Raw genomic sequence first — 22,423 nt, 5'->3', positions numbered from 1 at the left:
ATAATGAGGACTAAATTTTTTTAAAAAATAAAATAACAACTTTGATTGAATGATAAAATTAAAAATAACAAAACTTAAAAAAAATAAAAAAAAAATAAAAATCAGATAAATAAATACCAAATTGAAAACAATAATCAATGATAAATTATGATTTAAAAATAAAATTAAAAACATCAAAAACTTTTCAAGGACTCAAAATAAACAATAAAAAACTTAAGAAACAAAAAAAAAAGGAAGATAGGTGTGCACCTTTGCTGGGAGAGAGTGAAAAGCAGGAAGGACAAAAAAGGAAACAACCACCACTTCATCAATTACTACAACATGTCATGTCATGAAAAATAAGATGAGACCCCACGTTATCATGCATGTCAGCCCAGCGCTGTCTTACCTGTCTGCTGGGTTTGCAGGGTGTTCAGTAGGCCGTGGGGATTAGTCATGGTGCGCGCAAGCTGGCCCGGACACCCCACGTTAATAAAAAAAAAAATAATAAGATGAGACAACATCTTTAACAACATGGTAGAACAATATTTTTAAGATCATGGACACATTTCATGCACGGAAAAACCAAACATGAAAAGATAAAATCATCACTAAATCTTTTTTTTCCCTAATATAATATAATAATAGAAATGATATTTCATAATCTTGTAAAAATATAAGGGCAAGAACACCTTTTCCCCTAGCAATTCAATTTTCTTTTTTTTTAGTGTGGAGGAAAATAAATAATTATATTATTTTGAGAAAATTGAAAAGATAAAAGTAACATTGGCAATACTTAATGACCAATCAGTGTTTTTTTTTTTTTTAAATAAAATTGCTCTTAGATAATCAAAATTCTTTTCAAATGAAAAAAAATCATTACTCCATTGCTATAATTCATAATGTAATTGATACAATAAAAAAATAATGTCATCTATAAGTTGTCAAGCTTGACAAATATCGAGCTATTAGACTCCTAACAAGCATTTAAAATGGAATTAGTGCATAAAAAAACAAAAAATTACGGTATTTTTTTCTAAGATTTAATTCTACAATATGAGTTTAGAAGGACTAGACCTCTAAAAATAGATTCAATAATTTTACACTAATAAAATGGATATCTTTGGAAAGCTGCTTATAAAAACTGATGTTTTTTTTTTATTGTTTAGTTTTAACTAAATTTAGAGAAACTATAGTGTCTGAACTAAATAAACTTAGATTGTGTAATTTTATTATGCTGTATCCTTTCAATATATACCATTAGTAACCTAAACAAACAAGTCAATAGCATTATATATATATATATAAATTGAATTAAGTTATTTTGGGATTTTTTACCCGAAAAGAAATTATAAATATTTTAAAAGTTTAACTTATATTGTTATTTTCTTTTCTCAAAAATGTTGTTTTGAGTTATTTTTATTAAACATAACTCTAGCTTAAAAGTCACATTAATTCATTATAATCCTAAGTTATTTATAAAAATAAATCTTGAATCATGATTCAAAAAAAAAATTTCAACTTTAGTTTTTAATTGATTCAGAATCCAAAACCGAAATGATGAACTGGGTTTAGTAGTCTCATCTCATCTCCGGTGACCATTAAGATTTTAAAGGCTCAGCCCAACCAGCCGAAGCAAGGATGGTGTTGGTACGTGGTAGCTTCATCTTGCCCGCCAAAACCCACCATACTCAAAATGTCATGCTACGACTACTGCCACCACCTGACCTTCTTGCCTTCCTTTGACTGTTAGGTTTCAAGTTTCCTCTGACCAAACTTTCTTTTCTTCTTCCTCATCAACACACAGATATATCCAATCAATGGAACATGGAAACCACCTCACAAAACCCTCCTCAGCCCTGCATCAATGACCTTGCTGATTCCCCAACCAATGCCAACTTTATCATCCCTGACCACCATGATCTCCTCTCTCAGCTTCAATCTCTCCAACCCTCTTTCGATACCATTCAAGGAAAATCCTCCTTGATGGAGGAAAACCTACTCCTCCTCCAGCAACAAAGAGATGATGCGCTCGATAACAACTCCCAGCTTAAATCAGCTATCCAAGAAGTCTCCCACCAGAGAGACTCTCTTCGTGACCAAGTTAGAGAACTCGAGGCCTCTTTCAAGGAAAAAGAAGATGGGTTCGTTAAAAGGATTGATGAGGCATATCTGACAATGGAAAAACTTGAAAAAGAAACGGAATTTCTTAGAGAGAGGAATGATAAGTTGGAGCTTGAGATAAAAGAGGCTAGGGACAAGAATGGGTTCTTGTTGAAGATCAATATGGATTTAGTAAGGCATGTGAAGGAATCTTTGGTGAAAGTAACAGAGTGTGTACATGATGAAAATTTAATTGAGAGATCTGATACTGAAGAGAACAGGGAAGAATTGGATCTAGATGATGAATTGAGGTCGGTTTGGGAGGAATTCAAGGCAATAACAAGGCTGGCAAGTGAGGCGGAATCAAAAGTAAATGAGTTCAACGAGATGAAGAAGAAGGAAATACGGGAATTGGAGAGTAGTGTCGTGAGTTTGACAGAGGAGAATCGAGACATCAATAGCTTGTTAAGGGTAGCTTTGGTGGAGAAGGAGGCTGTGGAGAGGAGTTTGAATAAGCTGAAAGGGAACAACGAGCAGAAGAGGGTGGCTTTGTTGCAGTTTGCAGAACGCGGGCTGCAGAGAGTAGGATTTGGTTTCATGATGGGAAGTGGGAGTAATGAACAATCCATGGAAAGTTCAGGAGCTGGTAGCAATAACACTAATTCTTCTGCTGCTGCAAGTACTAAATCAGATAGCAGTGAATGTGAAGAGGAGGTTGTTAGTCTGGTATGTCTGATTACATTATTTGCAAAGATAGATTTTAGATTAGTTTTGTATGTTCACATGGATCCATCTCATTTGTAATGGAAAATATGACAGCTTTTAGCAAAAAATTGTATCCAGTTTTCTGGTAGGGGGAATGCTAGATATCCTGTGGTGTGTCCATTAACATACGTAGAAGGAAACACCCTTACACAGTCTGACACTGCACATGTCGTTTTCAGGCCTCAACTATGGAGAGAATAATGAAGAATTTACGGCTCGAAAACAGTCAACTAAGGAGATCTCTCGAAGAATCTAGGTATTTTAGTTTCTAACTGCTATGCCCGCGTATTTCTTTGCATATAAATGTGACTGCACGTTAAGTTTTATTCAGAATAGAGTAAGAAAAGGAGAGGAAGATGTAAATGGTGTGAAACTTGGGTGGAGACAAGAGAAGCCAAAGGACTGCTTATTTCTTAGACCACCGAATGCTTCCTGTGAAAAAACAGACGCTTGGTTTTGCTTGCTTGTGATTACTAATTGGTTTTTACATGTCAGGTCAGATGCTGAGCGATTACAAAGCCTTGTGCAAAAACAAGATAAAGAAATTGCAGAGAACATACTGTACATAAAAGAGTTGGAAGATAGAGAGAGGGTGCAAGCTCAAAATGTAATCATTGCTTTGATTGAGATTGCATTCATAAAGCAAGCTCCTTTCCTTGCTGACTTCAATTCTAATGTTTTTTTTTTTTTTTTGTACTTCCGCGGCAAAGGTTGAGGAACTTCTGACAGAAATAAAAGAAACTGAGGCAGAAGTTGTGAGATGGAGAGAAGCTTGCGAGCTGGAAGTGGAAGCTGCAAAAAAAGCAATTGAAGAACGCGACAAATTGGTAAACAAAATCACTTCCACATTGCCTGGTTTTAAGAGAATTTTTTTTTTTTTTTAAAAGTGGGGGATGGGATTGAGGAGACCAATGTTAGTGTTATCAGGTTGTTAGTGTTTTCCAGTGCTGAATTCCATTTTGTTTTCAAGGCAAATGCTAAAATTGTTAGTGTTATCAGGTTGTTATCTTGAAACAAGAACTGGAGAAAACAAAGGCTAATTTAGAGATATCAAATGGCAAGTTAAAGCTGAAAGATGAATTAGCAGTTGCTGCAATGGCTGCCCAGGCAGCAGCAGAGAGGTCTCTGCAGCTAGCTGATAGCAGGGCCGCAGGACTTCGTCAGCGAATTGAGGAGCTAACAAGACAAGTAGAAGAAGCAGAGAGCAAAGAGAGGAGATGCAATAAGGTCAGGCATATATGTTGGCCATGGCGGGCCATCAAAGCGGCCACAGCTAGCACTGCAAATAATAGAGTTCAGAATGTGAGACGACGAATGCTGCCAGAAATGCAAGCCTTGCTTCACCACAATGTCTGACAGACATTCTCGTGAGCCTGATAAGTGTTATACCAGCTGCCTGGTGACCCTAGGAAATTGTGTTCTCTTACATCCCTCCACTCTCCTCCTCCTAATGCTTTCTTGTTTTCAAAGAATTTTCATTTTTTCCTCTTTACTTCAAGGCCGCTCTATTACTTGTCATTCCTAATTGTCATGTCCCTTCATTTTTTAAACAGAAACACAATCCATCCTGTACCACTCAAGTAAATAAACCTGTTCTTCAAATTTTTATCTCATTTCAAGTGTCACTTCCAACATTAAAAACGCAACACAGTAGTAGATTAAAATTCAAAATGATGAATAATAATGCATGCCAAATTTATATATACATATATAGTAACCACTTTACAATCAATTCTAATTAAGTTTCAAAGCAACTTTCGGTTGCCCAAAGTAAATTATCTTCCAAACCAACATATTAATCATAGCTGCCAAGCTAATCAAAGAGTCCCCCAACTTCCTTTTTAAGCCATCTCTTTACCTGCACTTCAAACAAAATATCAATAAAAAATATAAATTGCATTTGGTTTTTTAGTGAACGTATTTGACAGACAGATTTTGAAAAGCCGATATGAAGAGAGTTCTATAGGAATTAAAGAGAAAACCTGCTTGGCTGAGAGTCCGATGTCTTTCAAATCATCAAGCTGTTGACCAATAATGATTCTTGACAGTCATTAACTAAATTACCAATGAAATAAAAAGACAACAACACCATGTAAAAAGCTTTTCCAAAAATGCTTACATTCTTGAAAGGCTCTGGACACTCTTCTCGAAGTTCAAGGATGTAAGTAGCTCTCTTTTCTCCAATACCCTGCATGAAGCATCACTCTAATTCATATCACATGCCAGCAATAAGACAGCACACATTGATATTTACAAAATTAGAAACGCTAATCACCTTCAATTTCCTCAATTCTTCCCTGTTGACAAAGAATAGAGTACCAAGTTTAGTTTGTCAAGTGAAGATAGAAAACAGTAATACACAGGTACTAATGTTGCATAATCAACTATGAATAGTTACTGTAAAATCTCAGTAATGGAAGCTGCAAGTGTTATGTCACAATATAGAAACAGCTTGGCAGCTTTCACAATATGTATATATTGTGAAATTTCTATCAAAATAGAAGTCAGATTATAGTTTAAGTACCTAATCAGAAGCAACAAGAATTAAAAGTATACAAGAAGCATAATCAAAATTGACAGTGTACTTACTTGTCAGCTGTGTTCAACAATCTAAGATAATCTTGAACAAGTGAGTTCTACAACAGAACAAAAGGTTGATGTTAGCAATTGCAGATAAGCATTTGAAAAGAGGAGATAAAGGAAAGATAATGTAGATTTAACCTTCATCCCAGTGCTGCGGGCATTGAATTTTTCCCATGGACTACAAAAGCTTGTAATTTCCCTATTAGTTACTCTCATACTTGAGCTGGGAGTTGTTGGTTGCCCGATATCAGTTGAAGTTTGATTGTGAAATGCATCATTTTTTGGTGTTATATCTATGCACGATGGGGTTGAGGAACATAGTAACTTCAAACTGTTTGATAGTTCTTGCAATTGTGCGCTAATGGGTGGCGATCCACCTTGATTGACAATTGAACTGTTGTTTTCCTTGTCTATTTTTTTACCTGGTAAAATAAGAAGATTACACAAGAGAACGGCATTATTGTCTATTAAATCATTAGTATTGCGTATTTTATTTTATACCTTCATCAAACATAGATAACTCTCCAGTGTAAAGCACAGTTCTGTTTTGGTGCTCGTCAGTCTGCATGAGTAGATCATAACATACATGAAAGATCTATTATTAACTAGGAGTTTTAAAAGGCATCTAGGTCACAAACAAGGAACCATAAACAATTGTGGTTTTTTCCATGTCTAAGGCTCATCAAGAAAGTAGCTAATTACCTTATCAAGTACTGTAATTTCACAAGTACTGGAAATAGCTAGTGGAGAAGATTCCTGAGAAAGAATTGGAATTATATTTGTAATTTTCTAAACATTATAAACAACAAAGATTAGGGCTCATCAAGTAAGTAGATAATTACCTTATCAAGTATTGTAGCTTCACTAGTAATAGAAAGTGCTGCTACAGGAGAAACTTCCCGAGAAGGTATTGAATTGAAACTTTTAGATTTGTATTTTTTTCTAAACAACATCAACTGTAAGACTAACAGTTAATTTTACAGCAAAGATTAGGGCTCATCAAATAAGTAGCTAATTACCTTATCAAGTATTGTAGTTTCACAAGTACTAGAAACTGCTGCTACAGGAGAAACTTCCTGAGAAGGTATTGAAACTTTTAGATTTGTATTTTTTTATAAACAACATTAACTGTAAAACTAACTGTTAATTTTACAGAAAAGATTGAGGTTCATCAAGTAAGCAGCTATTTACCTTATCAAGTATTGTAGTTTCACAAGTACTAGAAACTGCTGCTACAGGAGAAACATCCTGAGAAGGTAATGAAACTTTTTGATCTGTATTTTTTCTAAACAACATTAACTGTAAAAATTTGATGTTCATGGCCTGTACCCACCACAGAAACAGAGTTTGAATCCTCATGAGCGAGCAATGATACAGCTTCCTGCATCAGCTATTAATCGCTCAGACATTTGCAAGATATTATAATCTAAAAAAGACGTGAAGATAACTAAAAGCAGTTGGGGTAAAACATTAGTATTACCAAAGATGATGCTTCTTTGGCAACATTTGAAGTGAGCTGGTCCTGTACAAAATGAAGCTTTATCAACAAATGTCATGACCAAATGCATTCCTTTGATAGATAACAAGGAAAATCTAGATAAACCACACCTCTTCATGCATAACAGATTCAACTGTTGGAACATTGTTTGAGGAACTTGGCTGCACAGTAATCTAGAGAGGCTTATCATAACAGAACCGTATTTAATTTCTTGTATAACAGATCATTCATTCATTTTAGCTATGCAACAAGTGCTCCAGGGATGTAAATTTACTTCCCCTCATACAAGCACTTTTCCAAACAAAGTCTCACATCCTAATACACGAACTCAGAAGATTATTCTATTCTAGGTAAACCTAGTAATACCCTACAGAGTCCTGCACTGACTATTGAAACATTGTTTATTTCTTATGTAACATAGCCATTCATTTTAGCTTTACAACAACAGCTTAAGGAAATGTATGTCTTCTTCCCATGGCATAAACACTTTTCAAAAACAAACTCCCACGACCTAATACATGAACTAAATAGATTAGCCTAGGTGTTTTCTTTCAATTACCTAAAGATTTTACTTGTATGTATGATTTTGTTTTGTTTCTGTTATCATTGGGTCTTCTTCTTTTTCTTGAAGTAGTAAGAAAACTGTTTCGTGGATACTAGGAACAAAGTAGTAAGAAACCAAGTACCTTCTGAGATATCAAATCACTTGACTCATCAAACAGTTTCCTTCAAGTAGAAAAAAAAAATCAATTGGAAACGGTTGGAGAACAAAATGCCTTGTAATTTCATTTGACAAGGTATGATAGAAAATACCTAGCTTTCAGTGTGGAAGTTGAACAGTGTGCTTTTTTTCCAGAAATGTGCCCTCGAGAGACAGTTTTTTTCTTCACAGAAATGGAAACACTACCAAGCATCCGGCTATTATGTGAAGAAGGCAACATTGGTCTTGCTGAGCTGTTGGCTTTCTTTGTGGAGTCTGTGAAAGCCCAACTAGTTCCTTGACAAGAACGAGATGCTAATTTCACCATGTAAATAGATTCTTGGCAAAAAGATGGGTTCTGCATTCAGGGGTGAGAAATAGAACAACTGAAAACAAAAACTATGACTTAAAAAACTCATGAAATTGAACAAGCCAAAACTCACTAAGCAAGTGACCATCAAAATTCTGCCAGCCCCTCCTAGTGAATCTTGCAACATGGTAGTGATCTTACTTTCCCGGTATGGCACATGAGTTTCATTTGCTTTCAAAGAGTAAACAACATTATGAATGGCATGAATGGACTTATTAATATTCCTTGTACTCTCAACCAAACTATGTCCATCAATACTCTTCCTTCTAGCATCCTGATAACCTAATAAACACAACAAAAATGACGAAGATGACAACCAAGGATTTAGAATCTAACAAAAAAACCAAATAAAAAAATGAAAATGTATACAAAAAGAGTTTGGTTTTAACCTGCCAAGTCAACAAAATTCAATTTGCTGACAGAAACGTCCAACTTTTCTCCACCATGAGACGATACATATACTATCAACCCTTTATGACTTCTCTTGGGAAGTTCAGTCACTGCTTTCTGAATAGATTTACGTGGATTAGTCCCACCACCATAGAAATTGTGAAATTGATACACGGATGTCACCGGAACCTGAAACAAAAGACATCGAAAACAAATAAAACAACAATTCAATTGCAACACAGAAACCATCATCAATAGTATCTCAGACCAAAATCAAACCATAAATACTATATAAACATCATCACACCTGAGAAAGTCCTTTTAATTGTGTTTTTCCATGAGCATCCTTCAATACAAAAACTTGTTGTCGATTGGGATCCAACAAGTCTTTGACATGATGATCTTGATCAACCTCATAAAAGGAAACGGCAATGGACTTCCCCTTATCCGCAGCCAATCGAAGCATTTCATCCACAGCCAACACTGTCAGACCCGGTTCATCATCCGTACCCTTGAAAAAATCAAACAACACCTCTCACTCTTACATGTCAGCAAATAAATAAAAAATTGATGATAGTAATAAAATAAATGAGGAAAAAGACCTGAAAGAGGTAGGATTTTCCAGTGCCCCTTGCTCCACAAGCAATAATCGTGGCATTACGGCCATCAAAAACTTCATTAATAAAAGGCTTAACTTCTCTTTCAAAAACCAAATCATTTTTCTCGTTTTGCTCGTAGCAATAATCCACCACATAAGCCTCCTTCCTACTACTACCCCCTCCACTACAACAACAACAACAACAATAACAGAAAATCAATAAAAAAACACATGAATACCTAATCTAGAGTTTTCCATCCAACCTAAAAAGCCAAACAGAGCACAAATGCTACTAACCTAACACAAAAATTAATTAGAAAAAAGACAAAATAATTAATAACCTGGCAGCAACTGGTCGGTCTCCAAGAGAAAAAGTGAGAGAGTGAGAAAAAATTCCGTCACGTATGTTATTGTGAACGGAAATCCAAGAAGTTGAAAGACCGTCAAGATGTGAGGAACCTCTGATTTTGGCAATGACGCGAACCTTGGGGTTGAGGTTGAGGTTTTGCTTTCTTGCTACGCCAATCATCTTTACTCTTCTTCTTCTTCTTCTTCTTCTTCTTCTTCTTTACCTGGTTGATTGAGAGAGAGAGAGGGAGGGAGGGAGAGAGTGTGTGTTTGAATTAGTAGATAGAGATAGAGAGAGATTGAAATGGTAGATATTTTGTAGTAATTAATTTGATAATAATAAAAAAAAAAGGAAAGAAGGAAAGTGAGACGTTGAAAGAAGGAAGGGCTCTGCTGTTTCTTTTCTGTATTTCTTTTTTCAAATTTTGATTTTTCTTTCACTGCCGCTCCTCTCATCCCCTCCCCTAGAAAGAAAGAGCCGTACGTAGCGCACAATTCAATTTGATTAAACGCTGCGTTTTGTATCCCTACATTGAACTTCTTTTCTTAAAAGATAAGTTTAATGCCACGTGTTATTCCTCCTCTCTGTTTTTTTCTTTTTCTTTTTTCCAAGGAAAAGAACACGGAGAGAGGGAGGGAGGATTGGAAGGAAGAAGTTTATTGCCGTGTGAAGGAGGTGATATCGCCGTGTGATGTGGAGGCGTTGAACAAAGTAAAGGGGGTTCACTCGAGTGTCACTCACAGAATGAGGCCTTCAAGTCTTCTTCTTCTTCTTTCAACAACCCTCCTCCTCCTCCTCCTATTTCATCTCCGGAATCCCGAACAAAGTCAGCTTGAGCAATTTCAGATCTTTCTGGTTTAAAAGGAGAAGCTTCTTCTTGGATTTTCACGGTGACCCTCTTGCTCCACGCCTCCATTTTCTTTTAACCGCATTTTGGGCATATCTTCTAAAATCTTGGAATTTCTTTGCTGTCTATCAGTCTCTGCAATGATGAATGTAAGAACCGGCATCTCATGCAGGCCATTTAAATTTTAAACAGCCACTGCCCATCCACAGCAGAGTTATACAATTCATTGCAGAGTCAGATAGGTCATAACTTACGAGGTCCACAAGACGATACGAGCTCCGTTGAGTTTTGGAGACTGAAGAACTCTTCACTGTAGAGACTAGCTATGAAGAATTTCTTGATTGAATTAATCAATGATTCTACTATATTTTATCCTAAAAATATCCTTTTCAGAACTGCTGAAGATTTGTCAGCAGAAACTACAAAATATTAGCTCCAAGGTAATGAACAAGAAAGGTTCGAGCTTGCCTTTCAGCTTGCATTACAACTCTTCCTGCAGTCCCATAGTAATCAGGGGAACCAACCATATATACAGGGTTCTTTTGGCATTCTATGAGAGCAGCTCAGCTCGAACAATTTTCATCCGTGGTTGCTGCATTATAAAATCTTTGCCCCTTTTCTGGTGTACCAGTAGCTAAAAATCTCTTAAACTATAGAATTTTTCTAGTACAAATGAAATCAGATTCCTTATTGTCTTTGGAGAACCATTATTGTCTTACAATAATTAATACCTAATCCGAAGTGCATCATCATCTTAGTATGTCTCTTTTCACAAACATATCCTCAACTATTTTAGTTAGACCTGGTCGGTTCATAATAAATAAATCTAATCTAATTTATTAAAAAAATTATTAAAAAAAATTATTATTTTTTCTAATCATATATAAAAAAACATAATTTATATGAAATTATAAGTTTTTATTATTAAAAAAAAAATCTTTTTCTCTTTTTCCATTTTAATTCTCTGCATTGACTTTAGAAGATTTACAAAGATATTCATATTATAAAATATCACTTTAATTCTAGTAATTAAAATGATACTAAAATAATTAATTCAAAAATAAAAAAACAAATTCTCATAAATAAATTTTCCTTTTCAATCTACACATTTTTTTTTCCAAGTTGAGAATAAGGATCAATCATCCCTTTGTGATTTCTTGATAACCATGTGACCAGATTCATCTTTGTCTAAAAGGCGTTCAATCAACTCATCCCAGCTCTCGTCTTCGAAGAGCCAAAAGAAGATTCCCCACTCCATCTGTGCGAATCCGCCACCTCATTGAAAGTTCCATACTTGGAAGATGAATAGGCATGGGGAACTGCGAGTGTAACAGCTCTTTGTAGCGCAGCCCTGTACTCCTCTCTATGTTCTCGGGCCAAAGTCTCCTGTCGTTCCATCCTTTGCTTTGCTGGGATCTCCATGATATCATCTTTCTCTACCATTACCTGAGTGACCAAGGAGAGCAGGATGCCAAAGTTAAGATGAAAGCAATTTCTTTAAAACAAACTTAAAAGAACATGGTGCGGCTGAAACTCATCTAAATAGCAACAAGAAAATACCCATACCAACTCGCATCCCTTATCTCAAGCTATCAATGGTTTGCACTCGGGAATGACACGACCAAGATATTGTGCCTTCTGAGTTCTAGCCAAATCAGCTAATCAGCTAAATTGCATTAAAAGCCCATATAGTTTTTGTCAGAACTTGAGTGGATTCAAAAGATCATAAAAAAAACCCGTTGTGCAACTTCAAATGATTGAACCTCGTTCATTTCAGTTTGATTGCTGTAGATTTACATATCACTGAACTTACAACATATGGACATGAAGATCAAGTTACGGAAGATAGGCTATTGAAGTCCAAGCATTCATCCCCTCACCCTCACAACAAACTTGCAGAGGAGAAAAGCGTGTACTAGATAGTCCAGGATTTTGGCATCTTGTTTCTGACTAACAAAAGTTTGCCACTTTCAGACCAGCAAATAGACCCTCTCAACAACCAACATGCAAGCAAAATAAAACAACAACAACAACAACTGCCTTGAAAACTTGGCATGAACCAGAAAAGGATAATTTTAACACCAAGAAATTGAAAACTTACATCCAGAGCCCTCTGGGCTTCCCTTTCTATCCAAATGATTGAATGATCAGAAGTAGCATTACAAGAAAGAACTATATGCTCAAAACGCCCATCTACTGGCACTGCTGTCCTCACAACTGGGGGGAATCTTCCCAATCTGCAACCATTGTCAAAAACTCAAAGATGTTAATATCTACTGGATCTAAAAACTGGTCAATGCAACAAAGCACATGAACACTGCACACGATGTAAGTAATACCTGCAAGTCTTTCTTTCAACAATGTGATAGAGGCGACCAGGTGCATACAGTCTCCTTGGGTCTTTGATCACTTTCTCATCCAGTATACATGTATCCCTCATGCACCTCAAACATAGTAGGCAGGGCAAACTGTTGAAGAAAAAGAAAACTAGCAGAATCAGTGAGTTGGAATAATATTGGATATTACACGATTAAAAATAAGAGAAAGGAAAGGGGAAGTTTCATAGTCTTTAGACCATCAAATAATCAATGCCATCACCTAACTACATTCTTAGATAACAATTGCCTTTTGCTAATATAAGTTCAAGCACTTAGTTCTACAAGCCTCCCTTTTGTTAAACTTCCATTAGTTAATTCAGTCCTGTAAAACCACAATCAAACATTACAGAGGAAATAGAGAGCATTGCAAGTGTTTGGCGCAGATATGGTCTAGCTTTTCAAGAAGATAAGCAAAAACTTTAATGAAACAAAATGTAATTGAAAAACATGATCTGTACCAGAAAAGATACTTGAAAATGTCTTCCAAAGGCGTGGCTATCCGTGGTAAGAAATCATCCTGGTTCAGTGAAATAATTCACGACATTTAGCAACTTCATCAGTGGTTCTTCAGATAAAATACCCTTGACAAACAGAGGCAAGTATATCCATGAGTAACAATGCTCTCCAAACAGTAAGTCATGGATAGACTTAAAGTTTTTAACGCAAAAAAATATTATGTGAATGAAATATTTCAACCCCTTCATTGCAATCAAACTCAAGTCATTTTGCAGTAGCAGTTCATGGCCTTGCCACCTATTAAATATTTTATTCTCTTACCAAAAACAAGTAAATAAAAGCTTCAAATCAAGGGGCACCAATACTGGGGTTTCCCTGTGAATAACATTTTTCATATTGATCAAATGGCCTTGCCACCTATTAAATATTTTATTCTCTCACCAAAAACAAGGAAATAAAAGCTTCAAATCAAGGGGCACCAATACTGGGGTTTCCCTGTGAATAACATTTTTCATATTGATCAAATATGAAATAATAAGAAGCTATAGCAAAGAGAACATTTTCATAGAAAGAAAGGTGCACTGTAATATCACAGATTGATAATGAAGGGTATTGGCAATGCAAAAGGAGGGCAAATTTTGTTAAGGTTTCTTTAGATGCATATCTTCAGATTGTTTTCCATGAATATGAAATGGATAAAAACTTGCCTGAAGCACTACAGAATTGATAACATCTGCATATCTGATAGCCAAATTAAGTGACATACATCTTGCAGGTGCAACCGCGTAGCATCTGATCCTCCTTCTGTCAATGTTTCCCAATTTATCACGGCGTAGCACTACCAATAGTGTCAGCATTGCTGCTACACCAGACCCTAGAGAATGACCTGTAAAAGTCAGTGTGTAATTCGGATACTTCTCCACTAATTCCTTCAAAATGTCACACTCCACATCCAAAAACCAACCAGCAGCCTTCAATAGCCCATTGTGGACGTACCCACCATCAATTTTCCTTTTCCCTAGCTTATTATCCAAAAGTACAGCATAGTCACTCTCCTTTGAAAACTTAAGGCCCTTAATGGCTAGAACTATATCAGCATGGTCATGATCAAGATACAGTATATATGGTGGCGCCCTTCCATGATTATCTTCATACGTTCTTCTTAGGATTAACCAATCTGGGTTTATTCCGTACCCTCCAGGAGGTTCCCAGAGAGGGTGTTGAGGATCATCTTCATAAACAGCTAGTATATAGCGGCAAAGGCGAGGAACCGGCTCAAATTCTTCAGCAGTTGCAAGTCCCCAAGTTTCACTGTCATGACCTGCAGTGTGAAGACATCGTTTCCACGCCCAACGAGCACAAGCTAGACAATACACACCCTCAAGCAGAGGTCCTCCACATGAGATTGACATTGGTTCCTAAAGCCTAATCACACTAACATAGATCAAGAGGCGTGAATTTAGCAGGATATTTCCAAAAAGAACGTCGGGAAATAATATCAGATAGATGGATGATTCGAAATGTGCCTCACTGCAAGATGAGAGAATTCAATTGAGCACCAGTTTGAGTACTTTAAGACACGTATTAGATATTAGAAATCGATTCAAAACGTGAGGAGAGATTTCAAAGAGAATTGAAAATGCTGAATTTTCCATTCATAGATAATGTGCTACGGCTACAAACAAAGTAAGATGAGTGGCAGAAAGACCGAGTCCACGTGACATCCAAAATATTATGAGCAGTAGAAACAGAATCACACACCAGAAGCTTCCTTCCAATAACAAAATGGCACAAGATTTCAATTGTCAAATCAAATAAGAATAGAGTGGCAGCAATGGAAATTCTAGAAATCAATACAAATAACGAGAGAAACTTGATCAGCGAAGAATATGTACAGGAGTGGAAACACCACTAGCCAAAGCTTGAAACTTTACAATTTAATGGAGAGCCCAGAAGATGACTATTTGAAAACAAAAATTGATCTGGGTCTCCACTACCAAGGTTCGAGGTCAAAGCTTTTGATACTCGTAAAATTAAAATGAAAAGAAAACACGACAAAAGTAAGAGATACCCTTGATCTGAATTTAGTTGAGCAGGTGAAAGATGAAAACTTTACAGGGCAACATCCATGGAAAACCCAGAAAAGATTCCATTCCATCCATCCAAATAATTTGAAGCATGCGCTTTCTTACACTGCCAAGAAGAGGACAGCTTTCTTCTCCTCCTCCTCCTTCTTGGTGAGAGAGATTGAAATGTATAATTCTGTAGACTTGTTGGTGGTAATGGTATTGCTGAGTTGTATTAATTGGAATTGAAAATGAAAAAGAAACAGAAAAGACATAAGATTTAAAGTGTTCCTGCCAGGTTGCAACTACAAGTCAAAGGGAGAGTAGAGTTGTTCAAACTGCAAAGGGCTTAATAATTTCTTCTCCTTCATAAATATATAAGAATGGGAGGACAGGACATGGACTTCACTGTCGTTCTTCTGATCGGCAATGATTCATGAATGGAATGGGTTAATTGGCCAGGACTACAAGACTAGTTTCTTTCTTTTTCCCTTTTATTAACGGTAAATGCATGAATCGATAACAGAAAAAAAGGGTTCGTGCATCCACATCTCATGTTAATCTCGTCTTACACAAGCAGATGAGGGGGAGAATGGAGTTCTTTTCTCATTGGAGTTTGAGCGGAGCTAGAAGCCAAGGATTCTTCATCAACAAAGATACGTACTTTTTCCAATTCAATATTTAAAAGCTAACAAGTATAAATATCCTATAAGAACAGTTTGGGAGTGTGGTTAGATTATATTTAAAAAAAAAAATTAATATATTTTTAATATTATTTTATTGTTGTTGTCAAGAAAATATAAAAAAAATATTATTTTATTTAAAAAATACTTAAAAAAATAATTTCGATTATATTTTTAAATAAACTGTAATGTAAATGCGTGTGCATGTATAAAGTTTAATAAAAAAAATTATAATCTCTTTGGATAATTAGGAAGGGTTAAAAGTAACTTTAAACGTGTCTATAATTTTAAAAGTTAATTATAAAAATATAGTTTAATTAATTAGGGTTAAAGTTTATACAAATCTAAGAATTATAAAAATTTTATATGATAGTTAATTTTAAAATTTATAAAATTAATCATAATATATATAAACTCTAAACATATATATTAATTAAAAAAAATTATAACCCAAGCTTCACTACGCTTTCAAAAATTCTCAATTTAAGTTTTTTTATTCAAAATATTCACAATTTGTTTTTTTAAAAAAAAAACCGGCGGTTACTGTTAGTTTGTAAATGGGTTGGGTTAAGAATTTTGCTTCAGATGAGCCCGTTTATAAAGGAAACGAAAGCCCTTTTACTAATAAATTGAAATACTAAATTGCCCCTCAGCTCTCTCTATAAAGTATACATCTATATAAAACCCTAATTTTTCTGCTGCTTCTCATACTTGCCGCTCCTACTAAATCTGACAGGTACTTTCACAAATCCAAACTAGGGTTGTAAATTTCTTTTCTTTCTCCTGTTTTAGGTTGTCAGGAAATAAAAAAAATGGAAAATTTGGGTCGCTTAATCCGTCTGTGCTGTGATTTCCCGTGCTTTATTTTTACATGAAGCTAATATGCCTTTTTCTTTATTATTTATTAGTTTGCTGATTCAATTGTAAATATACTTGACCTCGGTTTCCCTTTGATGCATTCTTATGTTTTGTGGTATTGAGGGCTTTGGTGTTCTTTGTTTTGTGCTGGATAGGTTAGAATGTAGTTAGAGTAAAATGAGCTAAACTGTAGTGTGATTCAGTACTTGGATTTTGGATGGTTTGAACCTGATTCATTTAACTTTGGGATGTTAGTTTGATTGTGTGCTGAAATGATCAATCTTTTCTGTTTCAGCAATGGCTCCAAAACAGCCAAATACCGGTCTCTTTGTGGGTTTGAACAAGGGGCACGTAGTTACTAAGAAGGATTTAGCTCCACGTCCTTCTGATCGCAAAGGGGTATGTAACTCCTTATCAAGCATGTTTCATGGTTACTAACTCTGAACTTCTTTTCGCTTTAGGGACTACATTGCTATTCTTCCTTAGATTTATCTTTGGACATTTTAGGCCACTTTAGATTAACAATTTGTTCAAGGAGACTTTTTTTTATACATAATAAATTATGGATATGATGTGGTCTCTTTCCCATGTATGAGTTGAGTGCAGAAATCTAGCAAAAGGGTTCTTTTTGTCAGAAGTTTGATCAGGGAAGTTGCTGGCTTTGCACCATATGAGAAGAGGATCACTGAGCTTCTCAAGGTTGGCAAGGACAAACGTGCTTTGAAGGTGGCTAAAAGAAAGCTTGGGACACACAAAAGAGCTAAGAAGAAGCGTGAGGAGATGTCCAATGTTCTCCGCAAGATGAGGTATATTTCTAGGAGATTCTGTTTTCTTTTCCTTGTTTTACCTGATGTGTTTGATAGATTTGCAAAAAAAAAAGGTGCTTTTATGCCATGTAATGATTTCTTATTGCCTTCTGTGGTAATGTTTCTTGCAGGTCTGCGGGGGGTGGTGAGAAGAAGAAGTGATTTGATTTTAAGTCTCTTGCTATTAGATGCTAGTTAGAGGAACGGATTTGTTTAGTGGCAATGCTCAGTAACTTGTTTATTTTAATTTTCAGCAAATTCTGTTGTTTTTTTATCCAGAACTACATGTTGTGTGCCTCCTTTATGATCAGAATATGTTTAAATTAACTGCAGCTATTTGCATGGGTGATTTTGGAAATTAACTTGGTTCCTTTTTAGAACATACATTATTTGGACTATGAGAGATAAGATTACAAAAGCATGCATCATTGATTTGGTTTGTGGTTCATTGTTCATCACTTCTAAGAAAAAGGTTAATTTTCACATTAGTAGCAAATGCTTTCGAGTCGTTGCCTATATATGGATTCTGCTAGTGCAGATCGGCTTTTGCCTTCCTGACAAATGCTTATGTTGGGACTTTTTAGAGGCATGAATGCACCCTTTCAGGTAGTTTCGTGCTTTTCTTTTATCGGGGGTGTTTGGCAGCTTGGCTAGAACACTACCAAAAATTTGAAAGTTTGTTTTTAAAAATATATAAATATAAAAATAAATATTAAAAAATATGTTACTTTAATATAATTCTCGTAAAAAATCATTTTGAAGCTTAAACTCTAACGCTCAGCTCTGACACTCCCGATGTATCCTCGACCCTGTTCTGTAAGCTTGGCAAGCATGCTGGCCGCGGCGCAGATTGTCGGAAGATACATGCGCTTTAAGCTACTAATCTTGCATTTCAGAGCACGAGAATATGGAATCATATAATTAGAGCGTAAATCATAGAGGAATTTATTAGTAGAAGTGGAATCTTCATAGTTGAACTTGAACAGGTAAGGAAATGAGCAGGTTGATGCCCATGCAATTCTCATTTGAAGGATCCATATAGTCACAAATCTCACGAGCGCGGATATCATTTCCATTTCACAGTAATTAAAATACAAAGCTACATTTTATTTGAGATGGTAATTTGTGGCAGCACCCAACTAGCATTTTCAAAAGAGGGTGAAGATTATGAGAGTTGATAAACTAATATTACATCTCGGATTTCTCGGTAATAGTTGCCTGCAAAATTTATTACTGGTACAGTGAGAAGAAACTGGAGGTCAGGGCAGTATTCACGATTTGAACTTCTGTGTTAGTTTCTCCACCCCCTCCCTGCAATCTTCTGCCACCCGCTTTGTGCTTTCCTTGACAGCCAAACTAAAATCTGCAGTATGTTGCCGCAACTCTTGCATTGATCCTCTTGCCTTCTCCTTGATGGCAAAACTAAATTCAGTTGTGTTCTGCTGCAATTCTTGTATTGATCCCCGTGTCTTTGAGATGGTGGCTTCTTTAAGTTCTTTGGTCTCTGCATATGCCTTGGCAACCCACTCTCTCAGAATTGAGATTAAGACCTGTACCTTCTGTATGATTTTATCAATTACTTCTCGAGACTTCCCTTTAACGTTATCTGCCATTAGCTTGAGCTTGTCCACCAAGTTCTCAGCCCTGTTAACAGTTCCTTCAACAGAAGAGACTTGTTTTCCAGCAGTCAGCCATGTAACTCCAGTAGAACTCTCTTCATCAAGACTGCTGTCAACAACCACCTTGATGCCATGCTTCTCCCATCGATATCTAGCCTCTTCAAGGGCTTTTGCCTGCTCTCTTGCTCTTTTTGCCTCATCTTCAGCCCATGCCCTGAATGATAACATAAAAAATGAAAGACGGTTGTAATTAGTTAAGGCCACGAGCTCTGAATGATAATGTAAAAAATGAAAGATATAATTAGTTATGGTAATGTTTTTAGCAATCAGGCATAAGAACTAAAGTTGAGGACAACATGACAACTCCATTTCAGGTTTATATTGGCCAGTCATGCCAAAGGCAATTATTATTTTCTTACCTGGCCATGGATAAGGCTTTCCGCTCAACCTCTAGGTCATACTGTAATCTAGAGATCTCCTGCTTTTCACTCTCAGCTTCCTTTTGAAGCTTGCTAATCCTTTCTTTTTCATATGATATCTCCACCTTGTTGCTCAAAAGGCTTTGCAACTGCTCCTCCACTTCACGCCTTAACTTTGAAAGAAATTCCATTTCAGATTCAATAGCAATGCGTTCCTTCATCAAGGCAACACCATCCTTCTCCCTCTCAGCTCTTAACCTTTCTAATTCACACCTGGCCTCTTCAGCCATTTTCTCTACAGCATTAATCTTTTCCCTCTCCACGGAAAGCTCCTTCTCAAAACTTTCATTTATATCCTGTTCAACTTGAGCTACTAGAGCATTGTGGGCAGAAACAGCATTTTCTGCCACAGATTCTGCTTCAATGCGTGCAAGCTCTTCACTAACTGTGTCAGAAGCCTCACCAGTTGCAAGGGCAACAGCAGCTTGGGCCTTTGTGACAGGTTTATCAGGCTGGAACAATCTCGTGCAACCTTTAGGGAGACACATAGGAGGGGGTTGGTGGGTTAGGCATCTCAATTATCCAACTCAAACACAAAATTAAGAAAATATGACTGCAGGCTAACATGACTCACCGAATGCAAGTGATATAATTCCTTGATCTCCTGCAGACAAGTCAGCCACAAGTGCAGGCCATGCATCTGGGTTTATCTTGTCAATATCCCTAAACCCAGAAAGCTTGTATAGCATCTGTAAGCAATTGCAAAAGAAAGATAAATGCAACACTCAAAACATTTTGACTAAATGCAACACAGTAGCAAAGGAGATGTATTAAGAAAGAAAAAGCTGTGACCTTTTTATCTGCTTCTGGAAGTTGTCTTTTATCTAGGGCCATCTTCCAACTTACAAGGTCCTGTCGTGATAAAGGGCTGCAGTGGCAAAACTTGATGAGTACAATTACAAAGAGATGAATCATGAAATTGTAAACAATAATATTGCTGCACATATTTGAAACAAAAGATTGAAAAATCCTGGTAGATTCTTTCATGGTAGATTCCAAATGATACAACACTTAATGCATGATAATGTTGAGCTTAGCCAGAGGAGAAATTTTGCACCGCAGTCTCTTGCATGACACCATAATGCCAAGGCTAGGTAGCATCATCATATATGATGCATAAATACTATAAATACTAATTAGAGAACAATTGGAAGTAAACATAGTGGCTCTGGATTCTAGAAAGGACAAAGACCAGCCTAATTGTGAGATAACACAGGACTATAAATTCATCAAGGATTAAACAGGGTATCAAAATCAGCACATTTAATATTGCAGGGTAAAACTGCTATCACCTTTCAGCAGCAAAGTAAAATGGACCTTGGTTTTCAACTGAAGAAGAAAGTAAATCATGATTGGAAAGCTTGCTTGAGATAAATCCTGCTTCAGCTAAGCCTAAAAGGATACAACTCGGTTAACAAATATAATGCTGTGAAACAAAGCTTTGCCACTAAAATTATAATTGAAGATCTTAGCTGCAATTCGAACCTTGAATGGATGAAAAATCAGGGTCATCAGGTGTGATATCATCAAACGCAAGTTCAGTAACATTCTCTATGTACATTGCAGGATATACTTTTGACACTGTGCTCCTTCAAGCAATCAGAAGGCAGTCAAAACACATATTTTAATCTTCTGAAGAAAAATTTGCATTGCTAGTTGGATGCTAATCCTCAAGCTAAATGCTAGACAAGTCATCCTATTAAGAAAGATGCGTACCTTGAAAGAACACTGCTAGCAGCAACTAACCAACGAGCATATTCACGGCGTGTACATAGATCACTAGGTTGAACATCAGCCTCAATAACCTGGAATAAATTTATAAAAGAAAAAAAGAACAAGAAGAAAAATTTTTAATTGGTAGTCCACATTTTTCAATACAGTTTATACACACTGGTCGCCCGACCATCACTCTAAAATATTGATAAGCAAAGACATTAGCAAAGAAGTACCTTCAAAACTTGCAATGCAGCAAATGTCTGTCCCTGAAGCTGATCAACAACTGCAGGAACTAGAACCTTTCCAGGAAGCACCTGCAAGGCTGCAGAAACTGCAGATGGAGCAGGTATACCAGCAGAGGAGAAAGAAATTTCAGGAGTTGGCAGTTCAGAAAATGGTTTGCTTTCCTTCATTTCATTATGAGCAATTATGCCTTTTTGGTTTGCAAACTCGGACAGTGTTCCTGAGAAAGCACTTTCATCTAAGTAATTCACTTCCAGGGAAGAACTATTTCTCTCAGCTGAGTTCTGTGTTGTATTGCTCAGATCAACATTTTCTTTGGTTGAAAGTGAGGCTACAGCTTCCGTATCATCTTCAGGAACAATTTGAGGTTCTGAACTTGAATCCATCGGTGAACTGTCTGAAATATTCACACCCATAGGCTCATTGGGTTCAAGAACAGTGGAAGTAAAAGAATCTGATGAAGGATCAGAATTCTCATTTATCTTTGAGACAGGCAATTCACTCTGGTGGTCCGTGTTAAGATTTGTTATATCTGGCAAGTTGCTGGGTTCGACATAAACAGGATTTTTATCTACTTCAAAAGTTGATACAGGGGAACTTGCATTAATTTCAGAACTGGGCAAATTCTCTGAGCTGGGAGTCATTTCAGGAGCAACAGACTTGTCATCAAAAATTGATTCATATCGTAAATCTTCTTGAAGAGAGTCATTATTACTGGTACCACTGACCCTAGTAGCATAATCAACATTGTCTACAGTCGAGATCTCAGTGCTGTCAACAAGTACATTTTCACTGGGTGCTTCATTAAGTTCTGGAAATGAAGAAAGATCTGTTTGTATATCTGTCTTGCTTTCCAGATCACTATCATTTCTGTCCTCACTTTTACTCTCCTCAACTTTATCATCCTCCTTGTCAGAGGCCAATGAAACTTCCTGCT

General features: G+C 36.3%; 5 protein-coding genes and 1 long non-coding RNA gene across 16 annotated transcripts in view; 3 read left to right on the top strand and 3 right to left on the bottom strand.

The window, feature by feature from the left end:
- The first annotated feature begins 1,682 nt into the window (after window positions 1-1,682).
- LOC105142684 (ATP-binding protein) lies at window positions 1,683-4,460 on the top strand. Its single transcript, XM_011050435.1, has 5 exons — window positions 1,683-2,808; window positions 3,027-3,103; window positions 3,343-3,454; window positions 3,558-3,674; window positions 3,847-4,460. The coding sequence occupies exons 1-5, from the start codon at window positions 1,807-1,809 to the stop codon at window positions 4,201-4,203; spliced, it is 1,665 nt and encodes a 554-aa protein (XP_011048737.1). The 5' UTR covers window positions 1,683-1,806; the 3' UTR covers window positions 4,204-4,460.
- A 61-nt stretch (window positions 4,461-4,521) lies between these two features.
- Window positions 4,522-15,312, bottom strand: LOC105142685 (ATP binding microtubule motor family protein). 7 transcript variants are annotated; one of them, XM_011050442.1, is made up of 22 exons: window positions 15,247-15,312; window positions 9,328-9,555; window positions 8,991-9,174; window positions 8,696-8,899; window positions 8,388-8,577; window positions 8,072-8,280; window positions 7,742-7,986; window positions 7,615-7,654; window positions 7,039-7,101; window positions 6,905-6,952; window positions 6,764-6,811; window positions 6,622-6,678; window positions 6,450-6,506; window positions 6,273-6,329; window positions 6,133-6,186; window positions 5,932-5,992; window positions 5,569-5,852; window positions 5,437-5,483; window positions 5,123-5,144; window positions 4,967-5,035; window positions 4,830-4,868; window positions 4,522-4,705 (listed from the first exon to the last, which is right to left on the bottom strand). In XM_011050442.1, exons 2-22 carry the CDS (start codon window positions 9,513-9,515, stop codon window positions 4,661-4,663), a joined length of 2,211 nt encoding a protein of 736 aa, XP_011048744.1. In that variant the 5' UTR covers window positions 9,516-9,555; window positions 15,247-15,312; the 3' UTR covers window positions 4,522-4,660. The 7 variants fall into 7 exon arrangements, with proteins under 7 accessions (XP_011048744.1, XP_011048738.1, XP_011048739.1 ...); XM_011050436.1 differs by lacking the exon at window positions 15,247-15,312 and adding an exon at window positions 9,706-9,912 and having other exon boundaries at window positions 9,328-9,558; XM_011050437.1 differs by lacking the exon at window positions 15,247-15,312 and adding an exon at window positions 9,706-9,912 and having other exon boundaries at window positions 8,991-9,171; window positions 9,328-9,558.
- Window positions 9,935-10,553, top strand: LOC105142687 (uncharacterized). The gene is made up of 2 exons (XR_845591.1): window positions 9,935-10,225; window positions 10,315-10,553. It is a non-coding gene; the product is annotated as an uncharacterized LOC105142687 (long non-coding RNA).
- Window positions 11,289-15,733, bottom strand: LOC105142688 (alpha/beta-Hydrolases superfamily protein). Of its 4 annotated transcripts, XM_011050444.1 has the most exons (7): window positions 15,655-15,733; window positions 15,088-15,490; window positions 13,724-14,546; window positions 13,019-13,077; window positions 12,522-12,650; window positions 12,284-12,419; window positions 11,289-11,628 (listed from the first exon to the last, which is right to left on the bottom strand). In XM_011050444.1, exons 3-7 carry the CDS (start codon window positions 14,426-14,428, stop codon window positions 11,386-11,388), a joined length of 1,272 nt encoding a protein of 423 aa, XP_011048746.1. In that variant the 5' UTR covers window positions 14,429-14,546; window positions 15,088-15,490; window positions 15,655-15,733; the 3' UTR covers window positions 11,289-11,385. The 4 variants fall into 4 exon arrangements, with proteins under 4 accessions (XP_011048746.1, XP_011048745.1, XP_011048747.1 ...); XM_011050443.1 differs by having other exon boundaries at window positions 15,088-15,709; XM_011050445.1 differs by having other exon boundaries at window positions 15,133-15,709.
- Window positions 15,734-16,399: 666 nt separating this feature from the next.
- On the top strand, window positions 16,400-17,850 carry LOC105142690 (60S ribosomal protein L36-2-like). Its single transcript, XM_011050447.1, has 4 exons — window positions 16,400-16,501; window positions 16,919-17,022; window positions 17,230-17,429; window positions 17,561-17,850. The coding sequence occupies exons 2-4, from the start codon at window positions 16,921-16,923 to the stop codon at window positions 17,589-17,591; spliced, it is 333 nt and encodes a 110-aa protein (XP_011048749.1). The 5' UTR covers window positions 16,400-16,501; window positions 16,919-16,920; the 3' UTR covers window positions 17,592-17,850.
- Window positions 17,851-18,471: 621 nt separating this feature from the next.
- Window positions 18,472-22,423, bottom strand: part of LOC105142691 (GPI-anchored adhesin-like protein) — a 5,527-nt gene continuing 1,575 nt past the window's right edge. For both annotated transcript variants that reach the window (XM_011050448.1, XM_011050450.1), the window contains exons 4-11: window positions 21,477-22,418; window positions 21,244-21,332; window positions 21,013-21,116; window positions 20,820-20,919; window positions 20,320-20,395; window positions 20,102-20,216; window positions 19,468-19,999; window positions 18,472-19,262 (exon numbers count right to left, since the gene is read on the bottom strand). In XM_011050448.1, the coding sequence (XP_011048750.1) occupies window positions 18,701-19,262; window positions 19,468-19,999; window positions 20,102-20,216; window positions 20,320-20,395; window positions 20,820-20,919; window positions 21,013-21,116; window positions 21,244-21,332; window positions 21,477-22,418 (2,520 nt within the window). In that variant the 3' untranslated portion in view covers window positions 18,472-18,700. The remainder of the gene's footprint in view (window positions 19,263-19,467; window positions 20,000-20,101; window positions 20,217-20,319; window positions 20,396-20,819; window positions 20,920-21,012; window positions 21,117-21,243; window positions 21,333-21,476; window positions 22,419-22,423) is intronic.

This window comes from Populus euphratica, unplaced genomic scaffold, assembly GCF_000495115.2.
Source record: "Populus euphratica unplaced genomic scaffold, PopEup_1.0 scaffold148.1, whole genome shotgun sequence".
NCBI lineage: Eukaryota > Viridiplantae > Streptophyta > Magnoliopsida > Malpighiales > Salicaceae > Populus > Populus euphratica.
This window is presented reverse-complemented; position numbering and strand designations above follow the sequence as displayed.